Source organism: Bos mutus, chromosome 2, assembly GCF_027580195.1.
Source record: "Bos mutus isolate GX-2022 chromosome 2, NWIPB_WYAK_1.1, whole genome shotgun sequence".
NCBI classification, from domain to species: Eukaryota; Metazoa; Chordata; class Mammalia; order Artiodactyla; family Bovidae; genus Bos; species Bos mutus.
In genome coordinates, this window is record NC_091618.1 from 17650923 (window position 1) to 17672738 (window position 21816).

At 45.4% G+C, this 21816-nt stretch overlaps 1 protein-coding gene across 5 annotated transcripts in view; it reads left to right on the forward strand.

Annotated features, from left to right (window-relative positions):
* The window catches only part of SP110 (SP110 nuclear body protein), a 49587-nt gene that overhangs the window by 22724 nt on the left and 5047 nt on the right, over nt 1-21816 (forward strand). For 4 of the 5 annotated variants that reach the window (XM_070385525.1, XM_070385521.1, XM_070385505.1 and 1 more), the window contains 7 exons: nt 1768-1854; nt 2923-2976; nt 5257-5322; nt 7136-7354; nt 15004-15102; nt 15564-15706; nt 16469-16513. In XM_070385525.1, coding sequence (XP_070241626.1) covers nt 1768-1854; nt 2923-2976; nt 5257-5322; nt 7136-7354; nt 15004-15102; nt 15564-15706; nt 16469-16513 — 713 coding nt within the window. The remainder of the gene's footprint in view (nt 1-1767; nt 1855-2922; nt 2977-5256; nt 5323-7135; nt 7355-15003; nt 15103-15563; nt 15707-16468; nt 16514-21816) is intronic. The other variant, XM_070385509.1, reaches the window with a different exon arrangement.

The window sequence follows — 21816 nt, forward strand, 5'->3', positions numbered from 1 at the left end:
CCGCCATGGGTGTACACATGTTCCCCATCCTGAACCCGCCTCCCTCCTCTCTCCTCGTACCATCCCTCTGGGTCGTCACTTTTCAAATAAAAATATTAGTTAGGTGAGTGGTATCATTTTACATTTTTGCAGCTCTCTTTAATGTCTACCTTAATCAAAGCTGGATTCTTCTAAAAATTTTTATTAACTATCTTTTCAATGTGCTTCTTCAATATTTTTGTACATATCTTTACTGTATTATATTGAGAGCTGAGAGAAGACTTTTAATAACACAGTCTATACCCTGTTAACAATTGCTTTCTGTTTTTAAAGCTTCTTTAAAATTTTTTTTCTTTCATTGAAATATGTTTGGTGTACAATATTATGTTAGTTTCAGGTACATTACATAAGGGTTTCATTTGCATACACTATAAAATGATCACAACCATAAGTCTAGTAACTTATTAACTATCCCCATTCAAAGTTATTACAATATTATTGACTTTATTTCTTATACCATATGTTACATCCCTTTGGCTTATTTATTTTATAACTGGGTGTTTGTACCTCTTAATCCCCCTTACCTTTGGTTGAATCATAGGAAGAAAATCCAGCGCCACACAAATCTGTAGCCAAAAGGGGGGAGTACGTTAACAGTCTTTTGAGATATCTATGGTTATTCACATTTGATACTACACCAAAACTCTACAAGTGATAGTTTCTTAAAGGTTTGCTGTAACCAGAGTCTGAAACCATATCAATGAGCTTTTCATACTCCGTTGTAGTAAGATGTTTCACACTATCTTGTGTTTCAAATGAATCTCCTACTCATGCCAGACTTTGTAATAGCATATACAACTGGAAAGTATTGGTTTACTAGATTTTACAGTGAGCTTACAACTCAATCACCTGAGTATTATTCTTGAGACAATCATGGTACTTCAAGACGCAACAAACTACTTTATATGTGCTCCCCAATTTTTCACATAGACTTTTTTCCTTTTGGCTGCATCGGGTCTTAGTTACGTCATGCAGGATCTCTCATTGCAGTGCACAGACTCTCTATTGTGGAGCACAGGCTTAGTCACTCCACAACATGTGGGATCTTAGTTCCCTAATCAGGGATCGAACCTGTGTCCCCTGCACTGCAAGGCAGAGTCTAAACCACTGGACCACCAGGGAAGTCCTCACATAGACTATTAAAAAGAAGTGTTCTCAAGGGTAGAAATTTAATACAATTAATAATTTTAACTGTTTCATCAAGAACATTCTTAAGTGAAACTGCTGTTTGTTTTTTTCATGTTGAGTAAGTGGTGGTGGAGAACGCAATAGGTAATTCTAAGATTTGGGGACTTTATTTATACTGAAGCACCAGAGTTTTTAACCTGCTTTATCTGTGCAAAAGCCAACATAGCAAAAAAAGGCAAAGAACATCTCATTATGAGAACAATTTTGACCTGGAAGGTCTCCTGAAAGAGTTTTCAGGACTCTCCAAGGGGTTCACAACCTCACTTTGAATCTCTGGTCCAGAGGCTCAAATGACGGCTCCCCAAAGGACATTCTGTTAGTAGTGGAACCATTACTGACCAGCTTTGCTATGGCCCTCCCCTGACTGGCAGACAGATCAGTGGTAGAATTATTCTCAGGAGGGTGTCTTGGAGGCTCAAGCAAGACTGGAACCTCCAGCCTTCAACTCCAAAGTGTTCAAGGTCCTTCCTGGTTCTCTGGGAGATTCCCCATTGACTTTCCAGAGGGGAAAGTGACATGAATGCTGTTTTTTTTCCCCAGAGATCAGTGATAATACTTCAGAAATGGATGAAGGGAAGAGACCCCAGGAGCCACCCAGCACACCACCAAGAATCACCCACGGCGAAGGTGAGGGATCGCAAGTCTCACAGTGTATAATCAGGAACCCAGACTTAGAGCTGTTTTACTGAGTCAGTGTTTCTCAGCCATTTGTTCATTATCGCTGCTCCAGAGAGCCCATCTAGATATTGTTTTCTAATCATGAACCCTACCCCCCAGGGTATTTTAATAACACAGGTATATTATACATCCATTTCTGTACTTGATAAATTTATTTATGCTTTATACATGAAAAGAGTTAAGTTTTTTCATCCCAAGAAACAATTAGGGGGCAACCCATCACTGTTAAGGCTCCCCTGGTGGCTGAGACAGTAAAGAATCCACCTGCAATGCAGGAAACCCAGTTTTGATCCCTGGCTAGGGAAGACCCCTTGAAAAAGAGAATGGCTACCCACTCCAGTATTCTTGCCTGGCCAATTCCATGGACAGAGGAGACTGACGGGCTACAGTCCATGGGGTCACAAAGAGGTGGACATGACTGAGCGACTCTTTCACTTTCTTTCTCTACCATGAAGAGTTCATGCTCTGAGTATATTCATGGTACTTTATTACACTGCCAAGCCATCCAGTTTTTCCCTAAAACCCCAATCACCATATTTCTCACATGACGTTTCTGGGAAGTGAACAGCTAGTCATAAACGCAAATGTAATACTATACCTGAGCATGAAGCCCTGACTTTGTTGTGTGCATGCGCAGGACTAGAGAATCTTGGTCCCTAGAGCCCTCTTGAGGGGCCTCCATTCTCCATTATAATAAAGTGAAAGTGAAGTAGCTCAGTCGTGTCTGACTCTTTGCAATCGCATGGACTGTAGCCTACCAGGCTCCTCTCTCCATGGGATTCTCCACGCAAGAATACTGGAGTGGGTTGCCACTTCCTTCTCCAGGGGATCTTCCCAACCCAAGGATCGAACCCTGGTCTCCCTCATTGCAGGCAGACGCTTTAACCTCTGAGCCAGCAGGGAAGCCCATTATATTAAGGGATAGAAATAATACTGTTAAAGCTTTACCAACTCAATATTGATGGAAATGAATACAAAGATTGCTTATTCAAAAGTTTCTTTCTTATTACTTTCAAGATTCCACGGATGATGACAGTAAACTGTCTTTGGAAAAATCTCCCGGGAAAAAGCGTAAGTGTAAAGAACTTATTTGGTCCCTGGTAGGGTAGATTTGATATTATTTTTAATGATTGTTATGTCCTTAGGATATCCAAGCCAGAAAAAGATGTGTGCTTTTTACAGCAGTAATTTAACTTTTTGCAACATTAAAAAAAAAAAAGTACTATAAAAGCAATACTCTGTGGCCATTAAGACTAACTTGCTGAATGTGACAGAAAACCACCACTTACCCTCCCCCTCCAAATAGTGGGTGAGATAAAAAGGCTTATTTCTCTCTCCTGTACAGAAGTAGGTGGTCGGGGCTGGCACCATACATGGCTCATTCTGGCTGTCGCTCTATCATCCTTACCATGCAGCATCCCCTTCACTGGGCTACAGCCCACAAGAAAGGAAAGAGGCAAGATCAAGGAGAGGCACACCTCCTCCACTATAGGACTCTATCTGCAGGTTAAATTTAGTAATTCTGCTACCATTTCCTTGCCAAGCAGCATGGATCTCAGCACCATCCATAGCAAACAGCTGTCCTGGAGACCCCTGTCCTGCAGAGAACTATGCCTGGCAGAGAAATACGCTGTGCAGGTTAAGCCAAGATCTGGTTCAGCTTTTACTGAAGAGTAGCCCATCCTGTCCAGCCCCATGTAAAGTTCCTCATAAAATCTGCCAAAAGTATGCAAAGTTATTAATCAGGAAGTGAAATATCTATTTAATCTGCTTCTACCACCTTATTTTTGTACCTTACAAAAAGGTCTGCATTCATGTACATATATGTGTGTACATTCTTTACATATATATATTTATATGCATATACATTATATATATGTATATATACACACACATGCTTATTCTGCATAGTCTATTCTATAAACACTTCTAAACATTTTTCTCATTGTATCAATGTTATCCATTATCTATTTTCCTTTTTCGGAAGGGAGGGGATATACAACTCATTACTGCATGAGTAACAATTTATTTCAATAATAACCTATTGGCGGTAAGTTAGGATACTTCCCATTTTTATATAAAAATAGAAATCATATTGCATGTGTTGGTATCTGTACACAATTGCCCAATAATTTCCTCTGAATTAATTTCTAAGTGTAAATTACTTTGTTAGAGTCTATGTATCTTAAATTTCATATTTGTTATACTGTTTTGCTGTTGTTCCCTTTAACAACACAAGTGCTCATTAACTGCATCCTCATCAACCCAGATATGATAGAAGTTTTTACAAGTTTGGGTATAATTCAAACCAAGCAATGAATTTTTTGGACTTTTGGGGGGGGGTCTAAAGATGCTTTTAAAAATTTTTTTTCATTTGTATTTCCTCTTTTAATTTATGCTTTAATTTAATTTATGTACTTTCAATTCATGCTTTTTGTCCATTTTCTTAGTATGCTATTCATTTTTTATTTTATCTATTAAGGACATTCATCCTCTAATGTTACATATATTCGAATTTCCCAGTTTTATTTTAATATCACATGGATACTTTTTGAAGTATGGGCATTTAAGTTTTTTAAATGGTTAAATCTGTTCATCTTTTACCTTTATGATTTTTGGCCTTGAGTTTGGCTAAGAAGATCATTTATATCTATGGCTTATAACAATCTCTCTATATATTTTCTTCTAGTCTTGAAAAAACTAGTTATTAGAAAAAATGGCATATTTTAATGTTAATAATTTGCCACATCTCTGTTATTCTTTATTCAATCCTTTTTCATTTCCAAGTAGTTTCTTCACATTGGCTCCTGGGTCTCTTTCCTCCCCAAAGTGATAGGAAGATAGAAAAAATTTTACTTAAAAATTTCAAACTTGTAGATCACTATCAGTTCAGTTCAGTTCAGTCACTCAGTCGTGTCCAACTCTTTGCGACCCCATGAATCACAGCACCAACTCCTGGAGCTTGCTCAAACTCATGTCCATTGAGTCGGTGATGCCATCCAACCATCTCATCCTTGTCATCCCCTTTTCCTCCTGCCTTCAATCTTTCCCAGTATCAGGGCCTTTTCTAATGAGTCAGCTCTTCGCATCAGGTGGCCAAAGTATTGCTGTTTCAGCTTCAGCATCAGTCCTTCTAATGAATATTCAGGACTGATCTCCTTTAGAATGGACTGGTTGGATCTCCTTGCAGTCCAAGGGACTCTCAAGAGTCTTCTCCAACACCACAGTTCAAAAGCATCAATTCTTTGGCGCTCAGCTTTCTTCACAGTCCAACTCTCACATCCATACATGACCACTGGGAAAACCATAGCTATAGATAGCCATAAAAGATGATTTTCTTTTCTGTTTCAGAAAAGAAGAGAAAAATACATAACTGGTCAAGTTCAAAAAAAAGACAGAAAAAATGTCTCTCAAAAGGTGAGCAAGAAAGATGAAGTTGTCATTCCCTTGGCGTTCATTAGGGTTCTTCTCTTCAGCCACATGGCCAACTCCACCCCAGTGCCTAGACCATCTCATCAAGGACTATGCCCCACAAAGGGAGAACCATGTTGCTTCCAACAGGCTTCTTTTATCTTAGCACTGGGAAGGAATGAGGCGGAGGTGGACAGGAGGCATCAGACAATTTTGAGATATGGGACTTCCCAGGTGACCCTAGTGATAAAGAACCCACCTGCCAATGCCAGAGACACAAGGGACATGGGTTCAATCTCTGGGTCGGAAAGATCCCCTGGAGGAGGGCATGGCAACCCACTCCAGTATTCTTACCTGGAGAACCCCCATGGACAGAGGAACCGGGGGGGCTGCAGTCTATAGGATAACACAGAGCCGGACACGACTGAGGTGACTTAGCACACAATGTCCAATGCAAGTTCAGAGCCAAGAAGAACAGACAAAGCAAAAACCTGAATGTGCAGGCAGGATCCAGATTCCCAGTCCCAAACTGGGGTTAGATTTGTGGTCATCGAGTGTTCAAAACCACCCGCAGAGATGCTTAGCATGCCATTGACTCCATGCATGACAAAGCATGTTATTTGCAGCACAAGAAACAAAACTATATGTAACTTTGTGTTTTTCTGGACCCTCTGCTTTATTCCTTTTCATGCTCATCACCTTTTATCCTTTTCCTCTGCACTTTCTCCCTCTTCCCCTGCCCCTCTCCTTTCTCCTTATTTCTTTAGTTCAAGATGTGCCGATTAGTGGGGATTGTCTTGGATTCCCAGCCCTTAGGAGGGAATGTGGCACCCTGGGAGGAAATCTCCTCTCAGCGCCCAAACTGAAATCATGACATGCATTTCACTGCTTTGGACATTTTCCCAATTTTTCTGCTTGTTGCCAATACCCCTCAGTCTTGGGGTCTGACCTGGGAAGGGACCAGAACCTCCTCCCTACCCTTCTCCTCCCCTTGACTCTTTTTCCCAGTCCCCAGCCCCGCTGCCTCCTTGTCACATGCTGAGTTCTCTCTACCAACAACTTCTGGGAACACTTGACATTCAGACCTCTGAGCTTTTCTTGTTGGTATATAAAAATAATTTTTGGAACATAGAAATCCCCTTTCACTCTTGAGTTTCTGAGATTTTGTGTGGTATCTCCAAAGTGGCCTCGACTGAGATCCTGGGCTAGATTCTGCCCTTTCCCGAAAATTGATTAACTTCATAATTAGGGAACCCTGACTAAGGAGAAGGAAATGGCAACCCACTCCAGTATTCTTGCCTGGAGAATCCCAGGGACAGGGGAGCCTGGTGGGCTGCCATCTATGGGGTCGCACAGAGTCAGACACAACTGAAGCGACTTAGCAGTAGCATACAATGTATAAGGATAAAAAATACATAATTTGAATATTTTCTAAACTATGCTGTTTGTTACACATTCATTCCACAGAGATGCATTGAGCTGAGGTGTGTTCTGGCCACATGCCTTAGCTTCTGAGGACTCAGCAACAAGCAAAACAGACAAGATCCCTGCCCTCATGGAGCTTATATTCTCACTGATACACGTGTAATGAAGAGTCAGAAAGAGGAATTGAAGGAGGAAAAGAAAAACAGGGTTTAGGGAGGAGAAGAAAGATACATCCAAGAAAAAGAGAGGAGTGATTATAGAGAAATAGTAAGAGGCAGGCAGGGGTAAAAAGGGAACTCAAAGTGAGGGGACTGGGAATGTGAGAGGGAGGTCGCTAACAGGAGGGCCACTGGGACCCCAGTGAAAACTCATCACAAATCTCTATTTGCTCCAGGAGCAGCCTCATCAGGGCTCAGAATCCAAGAGAAGCTCCAAGGGGTGAATCAGGTGACTCAAAAGAAGGATGACTCAACCAGAATATCAACAGTCATGACAAGAGCCCGAAAGGCACAGGCTGAAGCTGCCCGAATGCCTGCACAAAAGGATAAAGCTGGTGGTGGCACTGGTCACCTGAATGCTCAGCGTGGGAGGGTCTCTCATGGAGCCCGCACAGGTGATGTAGATCTAAAGTGATTACTAGAAGGAGGGAGAAGCATCCGTGAGGTGGCATGAAGACAGAGCAGGGTCTCAGGGTCTGGGGGTGGTTGCTGGGAGAAGTAATCGCGTCCCCAGGGTGCAGGTTGCCTCAGCTGTGTCCTGTGGACCCAGGTCACCTCTCCCAGGTTCTGCTGTTTACATCCATCAGCAGAGTCACCTGCTCCGTGGAGTCTGGGGGCTGCTCTCTGATTCGGGCCGACCCACTGACGGGGGTGGACACGTTCTCTGGCTTATTTCTTCATGGTTTGTCTCTGGAGGTGACATAGACTAACCCATGAGTCTGCGTATTTAAAATTATCTCGGGACTTCCCTGCTGGTCCAGTGGTTAAGAATCCACCTAACCGTGCAGGGAACATGAGTTCAATCCCTGGTCAGGCAACTAAGCTCGCATGCCACAGCCACCGAGCCTGTGTGCCACAAAGATCCGTGGGCCACAGCTAAGACCCCACACAGTCAAATGAACAAATAAATATTTTAAAAAGTAGAATTATCCCATACTGGGAAACTCCTGGTCATCCGGTGGTTAGGATTCTGTGCTCTCACTGCCGAGGGCCTGGCTTCCATCCCTGGTCGAGCAACTTAAATCCCATAAGTGGCGTGGTGCGGTGTGGCCAAAAAATTAAATTAAAAATAAAGTAAAATAAATAGTGCCCTACCCAATGATCAGACTGTTGCCAGTTTAGACTCCCATGAATATGGTGTGGACACACTTTCCCCTACGTCTTCACCAGCACTAGAAATAATAAGGACTTCCCTGGTGGCTCTGACAGTAAAGAATCTTCCTGCAACACAGGAGAACCAGGTTCAATCCCTGGGTCGGGAAGAGCCCCTGGAGAAAGGAATGGCTACCCACTCCAGTCTTCTTGCCTGGAAAATACCATAGACAGAAGAGCCTGGTGGGCTATAGTCCATGGGGTCGCAAAGAGTTGGACATATCATAGAAATAACAAGTTGGACACAGAAATAACAAGCCTTTTCCATTTGTTGAACACACAGGCCAAGAGTGATAGTCTGCCAGTGTTTTCCTCGAAACCTCTTTGCCCACTGCACAGGGTTAAACACGAGGTGGGAAGTCACAGTACTGCTCGCCAGCATCTCAGAAGGTCACACACTCCTGCCTTGTGTACTCAAGAAGGGCCACGTGACTTGGCCAAAGAAATGTGGACAGAAGTGAGAGGGCCACTGCAAGCCAAAGCTTGAAAAACTTTTTCTATAACGGGCCAGGGAGTGAGTCATTTAGGCTCGGCTGGCTGTACTGGTTTAGTGCTGCTACTTTAACCTTTTCCTGGGAGCAGGAAGCTGGCAGAGGCAAAAACATAACAAGTAGGCCTGGCTCCTCTCCAATAAAACATTCATCGCAGAAACAGACATTGGGCCGATTGGCTCCTGGGCCGTAGTTGGCTGAAGTCTATAATAAACCACTGAGTTCTGGGAGGACCATAAATGACTTCAGCATTCTCTAGCCTCCATTACTAACATCACTGTTTCTATCTGGGGCTTCCCAGATGGCGCTGGTGGTAAAGAATCCACCTGCCAATGCAGGAGACATGAGACACAGGTTCGATGCTTGGGCTGGGAAGATGCCCTGGAGGAGGAAATGGCAACCCACTCCAGTATTCTTGTCTGGAAAATCCCACGGACAGAGGAACTTGGCAGGCTACAGTCCATACGTTAGCACAGAGCTGGACACGACTGAAGACTTAGCACGCACTCTTTTTATTACTTTTAAAATTTTTATCAAACTGTAGTTGATTTACAGTGTTGTAGTACTTTCTGCTGCATAGCACAGTGAATCAGGTATACGTAATATATACATCCACTCCATTTTCGGTTATTTTCCATCTAGGCCATTAGAGAGTATTGAGCGGAGTTCCCTGTGCTGTGCAGTGCAGGTCTTTATTTGTTGTCTATTTTATGTATAGTATTATAGACAGCCCTGCATTGATTCCTGTTCTGGTCAAGCTCATCACAGGTCGACATCTTGAGGAGCACTGGCATACTGTGCTTACAGAAAAATGCTGGTGCGTAGTGTACAACTTGAGGGACTCACACGAAGGAAAAGCCCAGGTGTACCCAACCACCGGGTCAAGAAATAGAACATAATCTACACCCATATTCCAACCCCTAGCCACAGCCCCCAGGGCCTCTTCCAGCCTGGTTCTCTGAGCATCACCCAGTGCTTCCTGCTCCATCCTGCTCAGGGCCAGCTCCTGTATCTCCTCCCCCATCACACACTCCATCCCCATAGCCAACCCCTCCATCCTCCTTTCTTTGCTACACAGCTTCAGACTCACCTTGAACAAAGCCTCTTGAACCCAGCAGGTACAGTGTTTTTTTCTTGGTGGCACTTATCACAAGTATATATATATTTTTTTTTTTTGGATTTTTTTTTTTTGGTTCTCTCTTTTTTCGGCCATAACTTGAGGCAAGAACTTCCCCCACCAGGGATCGACCCCATGCCCCTTACAGTGGAAGCACAGAGTCTTAACCACTGGACCACCAGGGAAGTACTCAGATCTCTTTATAAAAAAAAAAAGAAAAAGTATAGTTAATTTACAATGTTCTGTTAATTTCTACTGTCCAGCAAACTGACTCAGTTATGCCTATACATGTATCCTTTTTCAAATTCTCTTCCCATTTAGGTTGTTAGATAATACTGAGTAGAGTTCCCTGTGCTATACAGAAGGTACTTGTTGGTTATCCATTTTAAATACAGCAGTGTGTACATGTCCATCCCAAACTCCCTAACTATCCCTCCCTGCACCGTTCCCCCCTGGTAACTGTAAGTTCTTCTCTAAGGCTGTGAGTTTGTTTTATCCCAAGTGTGATTAACTGTGTACATCCTATTCACTGCGGGAAAGTCAAATGAGGTCAGAAGGCTTTGCTCGTGGCTCCAGCTCTCCTCTGCGCCTTGCACTTTGTGCTTAAATAGCTGTCAGATCAATACATTATCCATGCTTCCTCATCAAGTATGAATACCTATATCAGGGCCTCCATTGACCCATATAAACTAGAAGAGAAACACACTTGACTTATTAATCTGGCAGAGCTGATTCTTGTAACCAGGCCCTTTACTGCCCCCTGCTGGAAAGAGGCAGGAAGTGTGCGAATGATCTATAGCTCTGATGTCACTAGGAGCTCCCCTCCCCACCTTAAAGGGGGACTCTGCTCAATGTGTATTCCACACGACCATACACAGAAGCCCTGCCAACGATATGTAAGTGTGTACATCACTTTACAATTGGCAACTGATTTGTTCTACTTTTTGCCATTTAATCCTCAAATAGGTTATTTTCCAGCCCATTTTGCAGATTCTCTTAGAACATAAAGGACTGCTGCTGCTGCTGCTGCTAAGTCACTTCAGTCGTGTCCGACTCTGTGTGACCCCATAGATGGCAGCCCACCAGGCTCCCCCGTTCTTGGGATTCTCCAGGCAAGAACACTGGAGTGGGTTGCTATTTCCTTCTCCAGTGCATGACAGTGAAAAGTGAAAGTGAAGTCGCTCAGTCGTATCTGACTCATAGCGACCCCATGGACTGCAGCCTACCAGGCTCCTCCATCCATGGGATTTTTCCAGGCAGGAGTACTGGAGTGGGGTGCCATTGCCTTCTCCACATAAAGGACTGGCATGAGCTAAAACCAACCTAGGTGTTTTAATCTCAAGTCCTTTGTTTACGCTGAGAAATAAATACTCCCCCTTCAGGTCTTTGCAGGAAACCAAGTAGGAGGCAAGAGTCTAGGCAAACACTGACAGCTGTCCGTCAGCATCAGTTTCTCCCACCTCCTTAGCATGTCCGCCCACCCGGCTTTGACTTCTGATTTAACACCTTGTCTTGGGGTGGCAAAGAGTCAGACGTGACTGAAGTGACAGGAGGCACACACACACCCTGTGTGGGACAGAAGAGCCTGGTGGGCTACCGTCCATAGGGTCACAAAGAGTCGGACACGACTGAACGACTGAGTACCCACACACACACTCTGCTTTAAACAATGTGGAATCTTGTCGCAGTGTTCCTGATGGCATGAAAAGAGCACACACATAGGGGCTGGCATGTCTGGATTCCAATGCCAGCCTCATCTCACAGTGCGGTGTCCGCCAGGCATTCTCTCTCCAAATCTGTGCCAAAGTCCCCAACTCTAAAATGAGGACCACGGCCACTGCCTTCCCTTTCCTAAGGTTGTTGTGCAAATAAACAAGAAAACATGTGTGTGCTGCTTTTACTAGGCCCCTAACCAGTGCTTCTCCAGCCACTCCATCGCCACACAGGCCCTTCCTCTACAGATACAGAGGTCCAGACTTTTCCCCAGGCCATGATGGGTTTTTCTGTTTTGATTTTAATTTATTATTATTACTTTTTACTGCACTTGGTCTTCATTGCTGTGAGCAGGCTACTTCCTAGTTGTGGTCTAAGGGCTTCTCACTGCGGTGGCTGCTCTTGTGGTGGAGCAGTCTCTAGGGTGCATGGACTTCAGCAGTTGCAGCTCATGGACTCAGTAGTTGCTGCTCGAGGGTTCTGGAGCATGGGCTCAGTGGTTGCAACAAACGGGCATAGTTGCTCTGTGGCGTGTGGAAGCTTCCCGGACCAAGGATTGAACCTGTGTCCCCTGCATTGGCAGGTGGATTCTCCACCACTGACCCACCAGGGAAGTCCCCAGGCATAGTGTTCGCCTTGTGCCTCTTCCCTAGGTTCTGTAAGAATCCCTGGAGGTGGTCTTCCCCATCACTAATGGGGGATTTTCCATTCCGCTTTTCTTTGTCTCGGTTAGGCTTTTCTTTTCATTTTCTCCACCAGGCTTTTCATCTCTATGAACTCCTTTTTTTTTTTTTTTTTTTGTGTTATTGCTGTTGCTGTTTCTTGTTGTTTGGTTGATTTGGGGTTGTTTTCTGTTTGTTTGTTTTCTGGCCACGCTGCTCAGCCTGCTGGATCTTAGTTCCCCGACCAGGGATCGAACTCGTACCACTTGCCCTGGAATCACGAAGTCTTAACCAGTGGACCACCAGGGAAGTCCCTCCCTTTGCTCTTTAATTGCTTACTTTTCCTAGCAGGTTCCTCGTCTTTGCTCACATTTACTAGCGGTGACCTAATAGACGTGGGAGAGCTGCACTCAAACCGCCCTCCACCCCTCCAGGCTTCCAACCTTAAACGTCTGTTTACTGAGATGAGAGGTGGGATGGAGCCAAATGAAAGATCATGGGAAGCAGATCAGAAAACTTTCTTCCTCCCTGAGGGTGGGGGTGGGGGGGTGGCTTTGGAAGCATTAGGGACACAAGGTCCCTCCTAATCAGGCAAAGGAGGGGGAGCTGCCCGTGCCCACCACTCTGCACACTGGGCTGGCTGCCCAGAGTTCCCAAAGCCACACACTGCAGCCACATCTGCCTGTGGGCATGTCTGGGATGTCTGTGTCCACTGGACCTGTACTTCATCGTTTGGTGACACAGATAACTATGGAAGGTCCCTGTTGCCATCCAAATCCCCTCGGGATTTTCACAGTGATTCAAAGTTACCCATGACTCCGCCTTGTCAGCAAGTTAAGAACCTGTGGTACAAATGCCCCACTCAGCTTTGATGACATCAGCACACCCTGTTGTAACCTTGCTAGTGAATTGCAGAGCCAGGATTACAAGCCCACCCAGTCTGGCTTCCAGTGCCACGCTCTCGTTCACTGGGTCATATTTAGTGGGCAGATGCTGGGGGCCAGTGGTGGAGCCAGCCACTCTGTGCAAGAGCACTGGCCAGCTGTTCTTCCCACCAAGGTCTTCCCACCCCTTCTTCTTACCTACCTTGCTACAACCCCTGCTCCACAAGGCTGAGCTTCCTCTGGGGTCTATAGAAGACAACTTTCGCCTCACTTCTCATTTCTCATCTGACTACCTAGCTCACATCTTTCTGAACTAACTCATGGTTTCCTTGCCGTTGATGCTTCTCTGTTTCGGTTTTTTTTCCCCAATGATGCGCTTGCTTTTTCACATGTCTTCCTTTAGATCTTTCTATAAGTGTTTGAGACCAGGGTGAGAGTTGGGCTATATATTCTCCTTGCCTCATTGCAGATGCAACCACGTCCAGTATGAATGCACATCAGCTCTGGGGAGCTCTTTCTCTCTGCCCCACCCCCACCCCAAGAAACAGCTCCCGCGTCTGTCTTTAATGAACTTGCCCACGGTGAGGTTGGCGGGGGATGGGGGAAGCAGGAATGAAGCTGAAACTCCAGTACTTTGGCCACTTCATGCGAAGAGTTGACTCATTGGAAAAGACTCTGATGCTGGGAGGGATTGGGGGCAGGAGGATGAGATGGATGGATGGCATCACTGACTCGATGGACGTGAGTCTCAGTGAAGTCCGGGAGTTGGTGATGGACAGGGAGGCCTGGCGTGCTGCGATTCATAGGGTCGCAGAGAGTCGGACACGACTGAGCGACTGAACTGAACTGATGTTGTGTTTGTGCTAAGGCTCTAAAGTCATGTCCAACTCTTTGCAACCCCTTGGACTGTAGTCCAAGAGGCTCCACTATCCGTGGAATTCTCCAAGCAAGAATACTGGAGTGGGTTGCCTTCTCCTCCTCCAGGGGATCTTCCTAATCCAGGGATCAAACCTGAGTCTCTTATGTCTCCTGCATTGGCAGGCGAGTTCTTTATCACCAGTGCCCCTGGGAAGCCCGATGTTTGTTACCCCTTCTACTTTTACAATTCTTTCTCCTGAATCAGAACCCCAGATCCCTACTCTAAGGCTCTGAGTTGCCTACTCTCCATAGGCAATGTGCAGACTAGTCTAGAACTCTTGGGGGTTTTCTTTTCCTCTTACAGGAAGAAACGGGAGAGCAATCAAATGAAAAGGGACAAGACTTAACATTCTCCTCTCAGTGCTAACTGCTTCACTTACCCCCATCTTTGTTTGAATCAAGCAAAAAAAAAAAATCATAGACAGAGAAATGTTCTCTAACTACATGAATGCAAAGGAATATTCTGGGCTGGCAACTCCCATCAGCACAGAGGGACAAGCAGGATGCTTATGGAATAAAGGAGCATTAGGTGATAGTGGATTAGTCTGTAAATTTAAACACATTCACACAATTGAAGCACAATATGTTTATTAAAGTATTTTATGTGGTATTGTGTTGGCGGGGGTTGTTTTGTTTATTAAGGACCCCTCGGTACACCCGTGTAGTCTGCCACTCAAAATGGAAGACTTCCTGTGAATTAACCAGAGAATGCTCCCCCAGAGTTCTTTATGTTATTATGGTCACTGCTCTTATTATTAGAATTCATGGAAAATTCAAGGGGGAGACAGAACGAAGACTGAAGAACACTAATGTGTTCTTTTCCTTTTTAATAATGTATTTATTCGGTTTTTGGTTGGGCTGGGTCTTCGTGGCTGCGAGTGGGCTTTCTCTAGTTGTGGTTGGGGGTGGTCTACTCTGTGTCGCGGAGCACAGGCTCTAGGCGCGCTGGTGCACGGGCTTCGGTGGTCGTGACACACTTGTTTTAGTTGCCTGGGACATGTGGCGTCTTCCCTGACCAGGGATCGAAACCACGTCCCCGGCATTGGCGGACAGATTCCTATCCCCTGAACCACCAGGGAACTCCAACCTGTTCTTTTCTACTTTCAGAAAAACCCAAAGATAAAACTATCGATTTTCACTCTCCTGAACTCCCCGTGACCTGTGGGGAGGCAAAAGGGATTTTATATAAGGAGAAAATGAAGCAAGGTGAGTTCCTTGACCTTCTGCCCTTTGGAACCCCACGATGAAGGAATCACTAGAAGGGAAGAGAATATCCGCATGTGTCATTGTTCAGGGCGTGGACCCTGCAAGCAAGGCTGCTTTAGAAAAAGCTGGGCTTGTGATGAAGGGATTTTTCCACCTTTTCAATGTCATTTTATATCTGGTGACCAGGCCACTGCCTTCCCACGTGGAAGTCATCCATGGACCTGTGACACACGTCCTTGCCAAGTGAAAGGCAAATCCTGTCCCAGTCCCTCACCACTCAGGTGGGTTTCAGGGCTTCCTTCAATCAGAGAGGAGGAGTCGGGTTTCCCTGCTCATTCTCCCACCTCACAGGGAGTCTCTGAACCCAGAATGGTAGAGCACCATGAATAGGGGGATGGAGGTTTAGGGTGAATTCACCCAGGATGGAGGTGGATGTAAGATGGACTGTCTTTACCTTCCAGGATCCTCAAAGAAGTGTATTCAGAATGAGAAGGGAGTTTGGTTCACACCAACAGAATTTGAAATTGAAGGAAAGCGGAAACATTCTAGGAACTGGAAGCATAGTGTGTTTTGTGGAGGAAAGAGCCTAGGAAAGCTGCTGCAGGTATTGTAATAACAAGAGACACATAGGTGGGGAGTTTAATTCCCTGAAGGATGAGCAGAATTACAATAACAGCAGTGTGAGGAAATTCCCATCAGGATTCCACAGCGGGACTGAGAAAGAGCTAACCGATCATAGAAAAACACTGTGGGTGAGGAAGTTAGGAACCCAGACTGGTGCTGATGAGGGGAAACTTTAAATACAAGATGGAGGGATTTAAGAGGCTTACCCTGCTGTTATGGGAGAGGGTGGGCTGCAAGGAAACTAGATGAAGAGAGAGACCCCTCTGAAAGCTTCCCTGTGCCCACCACCCAATAAACGCCTCCTCAAGACCACAGTCCACGTGGGCCCCTCGGTGAAGCATTTCCAGACCATCCTGCCCATGGCTAGTCCCTCCTCTCCATTTCCCCGGTACCCTGTTCCAGCCCATGGCAACAAACAAGGGCACTCGTCTCTGTGATCCCAGGTCCCAACACGAAACCGCTCCATAGCACTCAGAATGTGATCCCTGAAATGAAATCATAAGGATGTTATCCAGAGAAGAAATGGGAAGGAAAAGGAGTGCGTAGGCTAGCACAGAGAGAGAAGAAAAGGTCCAGAAGAAGACCAATGGGAGGAGGGAGCTAGTTATTCTTCCTGCTCTCTTGGGTTGGAGACCCAGTAGGCTGTCCATGTACAAATATTCATTCACAAGTGGGGACTTGGATATTTACAAAAGAAAAGCCTTCAGAACAGTCCCATTCATTGACCCGTCCTCTCTTGCAGAACGGAATTTTGTTCTGTCCTTCAAGAAAACATCTCAAGACAGAGGTAAATAGCAGGTGAATTCCTACCACATTCTCAGCCACCACGTTGCAGACTTACCATGTGCCAAGGCTGGCCCGGGCATCCTCGACCTTCCCAGGCCCGAGTCACCTTCCCATTTCAGCACTGCGGTTTCCTGACGACTGCTTTAGCGCACCGATGCTTGTACATGCCGCCTTATGTTCATAGTTAAGACAGGGAAGCAGGTAACTCTTTAAAATGAAGATTAGGTCACTAGCGTGTGTTCTACAAAAAAGATTTGTGTATTGGGATGATCAGCAACCAAATGTGTCAGAAATAGAGTGCTCTAGTTTGAAAAGTAAATATGGTATTGAAATAGACAAGAATAGACAAATAGTAAGAAATAAGAGTAAGAAGATCATCCTTGATTGAACTCCAAGGATTCCTAACTTCGACATGCTCCTTATTGGTAACAGCAGAATGGAATAATGTGTTTGAACTGAGCTTTGTCTCTGCAGGGCCTCCCGATGGCATTCATTCATTGGCTGTACCCACTGCTCCTCCTCAGGTGCCTTTACTTACATAGATAGGTCTTCTAGTCTCGAGTCCCATTCATGGGCTTCCCATAGATATGGGCTTCCAACAGATGCAATGATGCCTCTTCCATCTTGTCCAGGAGGTTAACCTGACCCTTGGCTGGATTCACTCAAAGTTGATAAGGCAATGAGGTCCCCCAAAGGTCCCCCAAAGTTGTTTATTATATAAATTATCTTTTCCATGCTGATTTGAAATACCTTGATATGTTTAGGGAGGTTCCTTGTAATAGCAAAAAAAATAAGACTATAGATATCCATCAACACTCTAAAATAAACTGATAATCGACAGAATGGTGGTTTTTAAAAATGCTTTGCCAGTGTATATTCATCCTATAGTCATCTAAGGGTTTAAGGTCAGGAAAGCTTCAGGAAGCTCAACCTGGTAATAACATGTACAGAAGGAGCGCAGTATTGTCTATGCGAATGTGTAGGGCTATGACTAAAAAATATCTGGAAGAGTTCTGGGACGGGATGACAAGGGACGTTTGCCTTCCACGTTATATATTTATATACAGGTGGAATTTTTATAATGATCATTTATTACTCTTGTAACCAGAAAGAAATAAAGATTTTTAAAATCCAGATCATTAATTAATGGCCCCAATATTATAATTCCCTCTTACTCATAATGCTCAGTTCAGTTCAGTTCAGTTGCCCAGTCGTGTCCAACTCTTTGCGACCCGATGAATCACAGCACTCCAGGCCTCCCTGTCCATCACCAACTCCCGGAGTTCACTCAGACCCATGTCCATCAAGTCAGTGATGCCATCCAGCCATCTCATCCTCTGTCGTCTCCTTCTCCTCCTGCCCCCAATCCCTCCCAGCATCAGAGTCTTTTCCAATGAGTCAGCTCTTCGCATGAGGTGGCCAAAGTACTGGAGTTTCAGCTTTAGCATCATTCCTTCCAAAGAAATCCCAGGGCCAATCTCCTTCAGAATGGACTGGTTGGATCTCCTTGCAGTCCAAGGGACTCTCAAGAGTCTTCTCCAACACCACAGTTCAAAAGCATCAATTCTTTGGCGCTCAGCTTTCTTCACAGTCCAACTCTCACATCCATACATGACCACAGGAAAAACCATAGCCTTGAGTAGACGGACCTTTGTTGGCAAAGTAACGTCTCTGCTTTACAATATGCTATCTAGGTTGTTCATAACGTTTCTTCCAAGGAGTAAGCGTCTTTTAATTTCATGGCTGCAGTCACCATCTGCAGTGATTTTGGAGCCCCAAAAAATAAAGTCTGACATTGTTTCCACTGTTTCCACATCTGTTTCCCAATGCTACATGTCAGCAAATGACAGCCAGGGACACACTTGACCTTTCAGTCCCCCGCCCCCCACCCCCACCTCATCAGGAGTCGCAGTGAGGTAAAGAAAACCAAGTTTAGTTCTGATCACAAACGGACCAATGCAGGCTCTTCCCCCAACACGCCACTGTCGCTCTGCAGTATACCAAGTCTCTGCTGGCACCTTGCTCAGTTTCTGTGTACCAGCAAGAGACCTGATCCTGATATTGGGTTGGCCAAAAAGTGCATTTGGATTTTTCCATAACATTGTATGGGAAACCCCAAATGGACTTTTTGGCCAACCTAATACTGCAAACGTTTGCTTTGTGGCTGGCCTGCAGGGTGCTGCTCCCAGGACCCCAAGGCAACCTGAGCAGCTGGTGCAGAGAATCAGGGGCTCCGAGCCCGTGAGAATCTCCACCACTGGAAGGGCCCAGTACGCAGACTACAGTTGCTATACAAACGGCATACAGGGTGAAACTGACAGCTTCTGCTTTTGCTTTTATTTTTTTTTCTTTAACTTTTTGAACAAACCCTACAACTTTTTGTTGAGGAGTCCCCATTCAGGTTAGATAGCAAGATGGTTAGATAGCATCACCAACTCAATGGACATGAGTTTGAGCAAACTTCCGGAGATAGTGGAAGACAGAGGAACCTGGCATGCTGCGGTCCATGGGGTTGCAAAGACATGGCTGGGTGACTGAACAGTAACAACAACCTGATTCAAGTGGGCTGATTTGCAACCAACAGTTTAAATAAGTATAAGTAAAATCTGTACATGAGGATGGTGTTACTTTCAGAACTCAAAAGGCTTTAAAATGTTGGGCAGTTGTTGTAGGATTGAGTTTTAAGAGGGTCAGTCATTGTTTCTTGACAGTGTCAGGGATAGAGCAGCCTTCAACTGACCAAACAATGCCTAGGAATTTGCTGAGCAGGTAGGGCCTTGTTCTACATGTGGGGTGATGGCCCTTCCCTTCTCCTGAGTTCCTTCCTGTAGTTGTATATTCTGAATATGTCAAATGAGAAGGGTTGCATCGATGTGGTGTCATTCCTGTGTTCCTGGGGGAAGTTGACTGCAGCTATAATCTTGTCTGCAGAGAGTGTGTATGATAGCAAAGCTGTCAAGGTACCCCAGGATAGCCAGGTAAAGTTTTGTTTGCCTGCAAAGATGAAGGCCAACCCCAGCAGAGAGGCTGTTGAGATAGGCACTGAACAGAACATAAGAGCCAAACCTGTGAATGTAAAACACTTGCCAGTTGCTAAATGGATGGGAGTTGGTGGTGGACAGGGAGGCCTGGCATGCTGCAATTCATGGGGTCACAGAGTCGGACACGACTGAGCAACTGAACTGAACTGAACTGAAATGGATGGCATCAGTAACGGCATTAATATTGGCTATATCATGGGGGTCCTTTGTGAGTAATTGCATCCCATTAAATTTAAACAAGGTACCTACTATGCTTTTGGGGGACTTGCCAAACATAAAACAGAGGACAAACAGGTATACCTCACCTTAATGCCTCACCATAACACCCGCTGCTCAAAACTATCCTGTAGTGGGCATGGATGCTTTGAGCTAACAAATGATGAAGTAAAATAAAATTAAATCCTTGACACAATAGGTTTTACATAATGAAGCCCATGGACCTTCCACTCTGTTAAAATAGTTAATAGAACTCGGTAGAAATTAAAGCAGGGCCTTCAAGAATAGAAATTTATCATGTTGTTGTGTTGTTATTTAGTCCCTAAGTTGTGTCCAACTCTTTTGCAACTCCATGGACTGTAGCCTGCCAGGTTCCTCTGTCCATGGGGTTTCCCAGGCAAGAATACTGGAGCGGGTTGCCATTTCCTTCTCCAGGGGACCTCCTCGACCCAGTGATCAAACCCGAGTCTCCTGCATTGGCAAGTGGATTCTTTACCCCTGAGCCACCAGGAAAACCCATATAAGATCTATTTAGTGCAAGAGTGATTATCTCTACTTTTCATCCATTTAAATGTCCAATCTGGCCTGTTCTTAAACTTGGAAAGAATGGATGGTGCCTCCTGGTGGATGATGGCAACCTCAGTGCCCAGAAGAGAACAACATAACTTCAAGCATAAGTCAGCGGGGACCTGAGCCAGTTAGCAATCCAAAGAGAGACCCCTAGGTTGGAATGGTCATCCAGACTCCTGCTTGCCAACCCAACTGTCTTGTGGTTGCCTGCAGGTAAGTGAGCTCAGCCCTGCACCAAAAACTGGGTTCAGATGTTGAAACCAATGATGCAACACATGTGCCAAGAGAGAATAAAATATTTATTGCTCATATACAGAGACTTTCTGGGGAGAGGCAAGGCAGGCACCCAAGCTGGCCTGAAAGTGGCTGGAGGGTATGCGTGCTACGTCACTTCAGTCATGTCCAGCTCTGTGAGACCATATGGATTGTAGCCTGCCGGGTTCCCTCTGTCTATGGGATTCTCCAGGCAAGAATACTGGAGTGGGTTGCCATGCCCTCCTCCAGGGGATCTTTCCAACCCAGGGATAGAACCTGAGTCTCTTATGTCTTCTGCAGGGGCAGGAAGGTTCTTTACCACTAGTGCCACCCTAAGAAAGGGTATAGCCCAAGGTTTATTATGGTTAGGGATGTGGCCATGGGCTTCCCTGATAGCTCAGTTGGTAAAGAATCTGCCTGCAATGCGGGATACCTGGGTTCAATCCCTGGGTTGGGAAGATCCCCTGGAGAAGGGAAAGGCTACCCATTCCAGTATTCTGGCTTGGAGAATTCCATGGACTGTATAGTCCATAGGGTCACAAAGAGTCGGACACGACTGAATGACTTTCACTTCACTTCACTTCATGTGGCCGAGGTGAGGGTCCCCTTGCTGGGGCGAGGTCTGTCCGACTTGAACTTCTCACTGTGGCCAAGAGAGGGAGCCCATGAGGTTTTCTTAGCACCTTGCCCAGATATGCCAAGAGGGGAAGAGGGAGGGGTGGATTAGAGAAACCACCAGTCATCAAATATAAAAACCAGAGTCAGATCCTTTATTAGAGTGTGACCATGGGTATGTGTGTCCTTTCTCTGTCATTTCCCTGCTGCATCATGTGTGCTGGAAACTTTCCCTCCAGAACACAGAGGTAGGGGGCAGGGGTATCAGGGCTCTGGGCCCAACCAGGTTCTCCATCAGGAGAAGCAGGTAGGTCTGCACTGGCATCTATACTCTGGACCAGCACAGGCCAGGTATCACTGAGGCAAGAATGGCTGTTGGGTGTCAACCCTAAAGACAGAGAGAGGCAGACTAACAGGTTCAGGAGGGGAAGGCCAGAAAGAGTCTTTGACCGTCAGGGTTATGGAGCACTCCTTAGGAGGCCTTGGGGCTTAGGAAGTGGAGAGGGCGCTCAGGAAGCCTCCCCAGCTAAGAGAGATGAGCACCATCCCAGATCAGGAAGACGTTTCCCTTTGGCTGAGTGGCTAGTTTTGCCAATGGACTAAACAT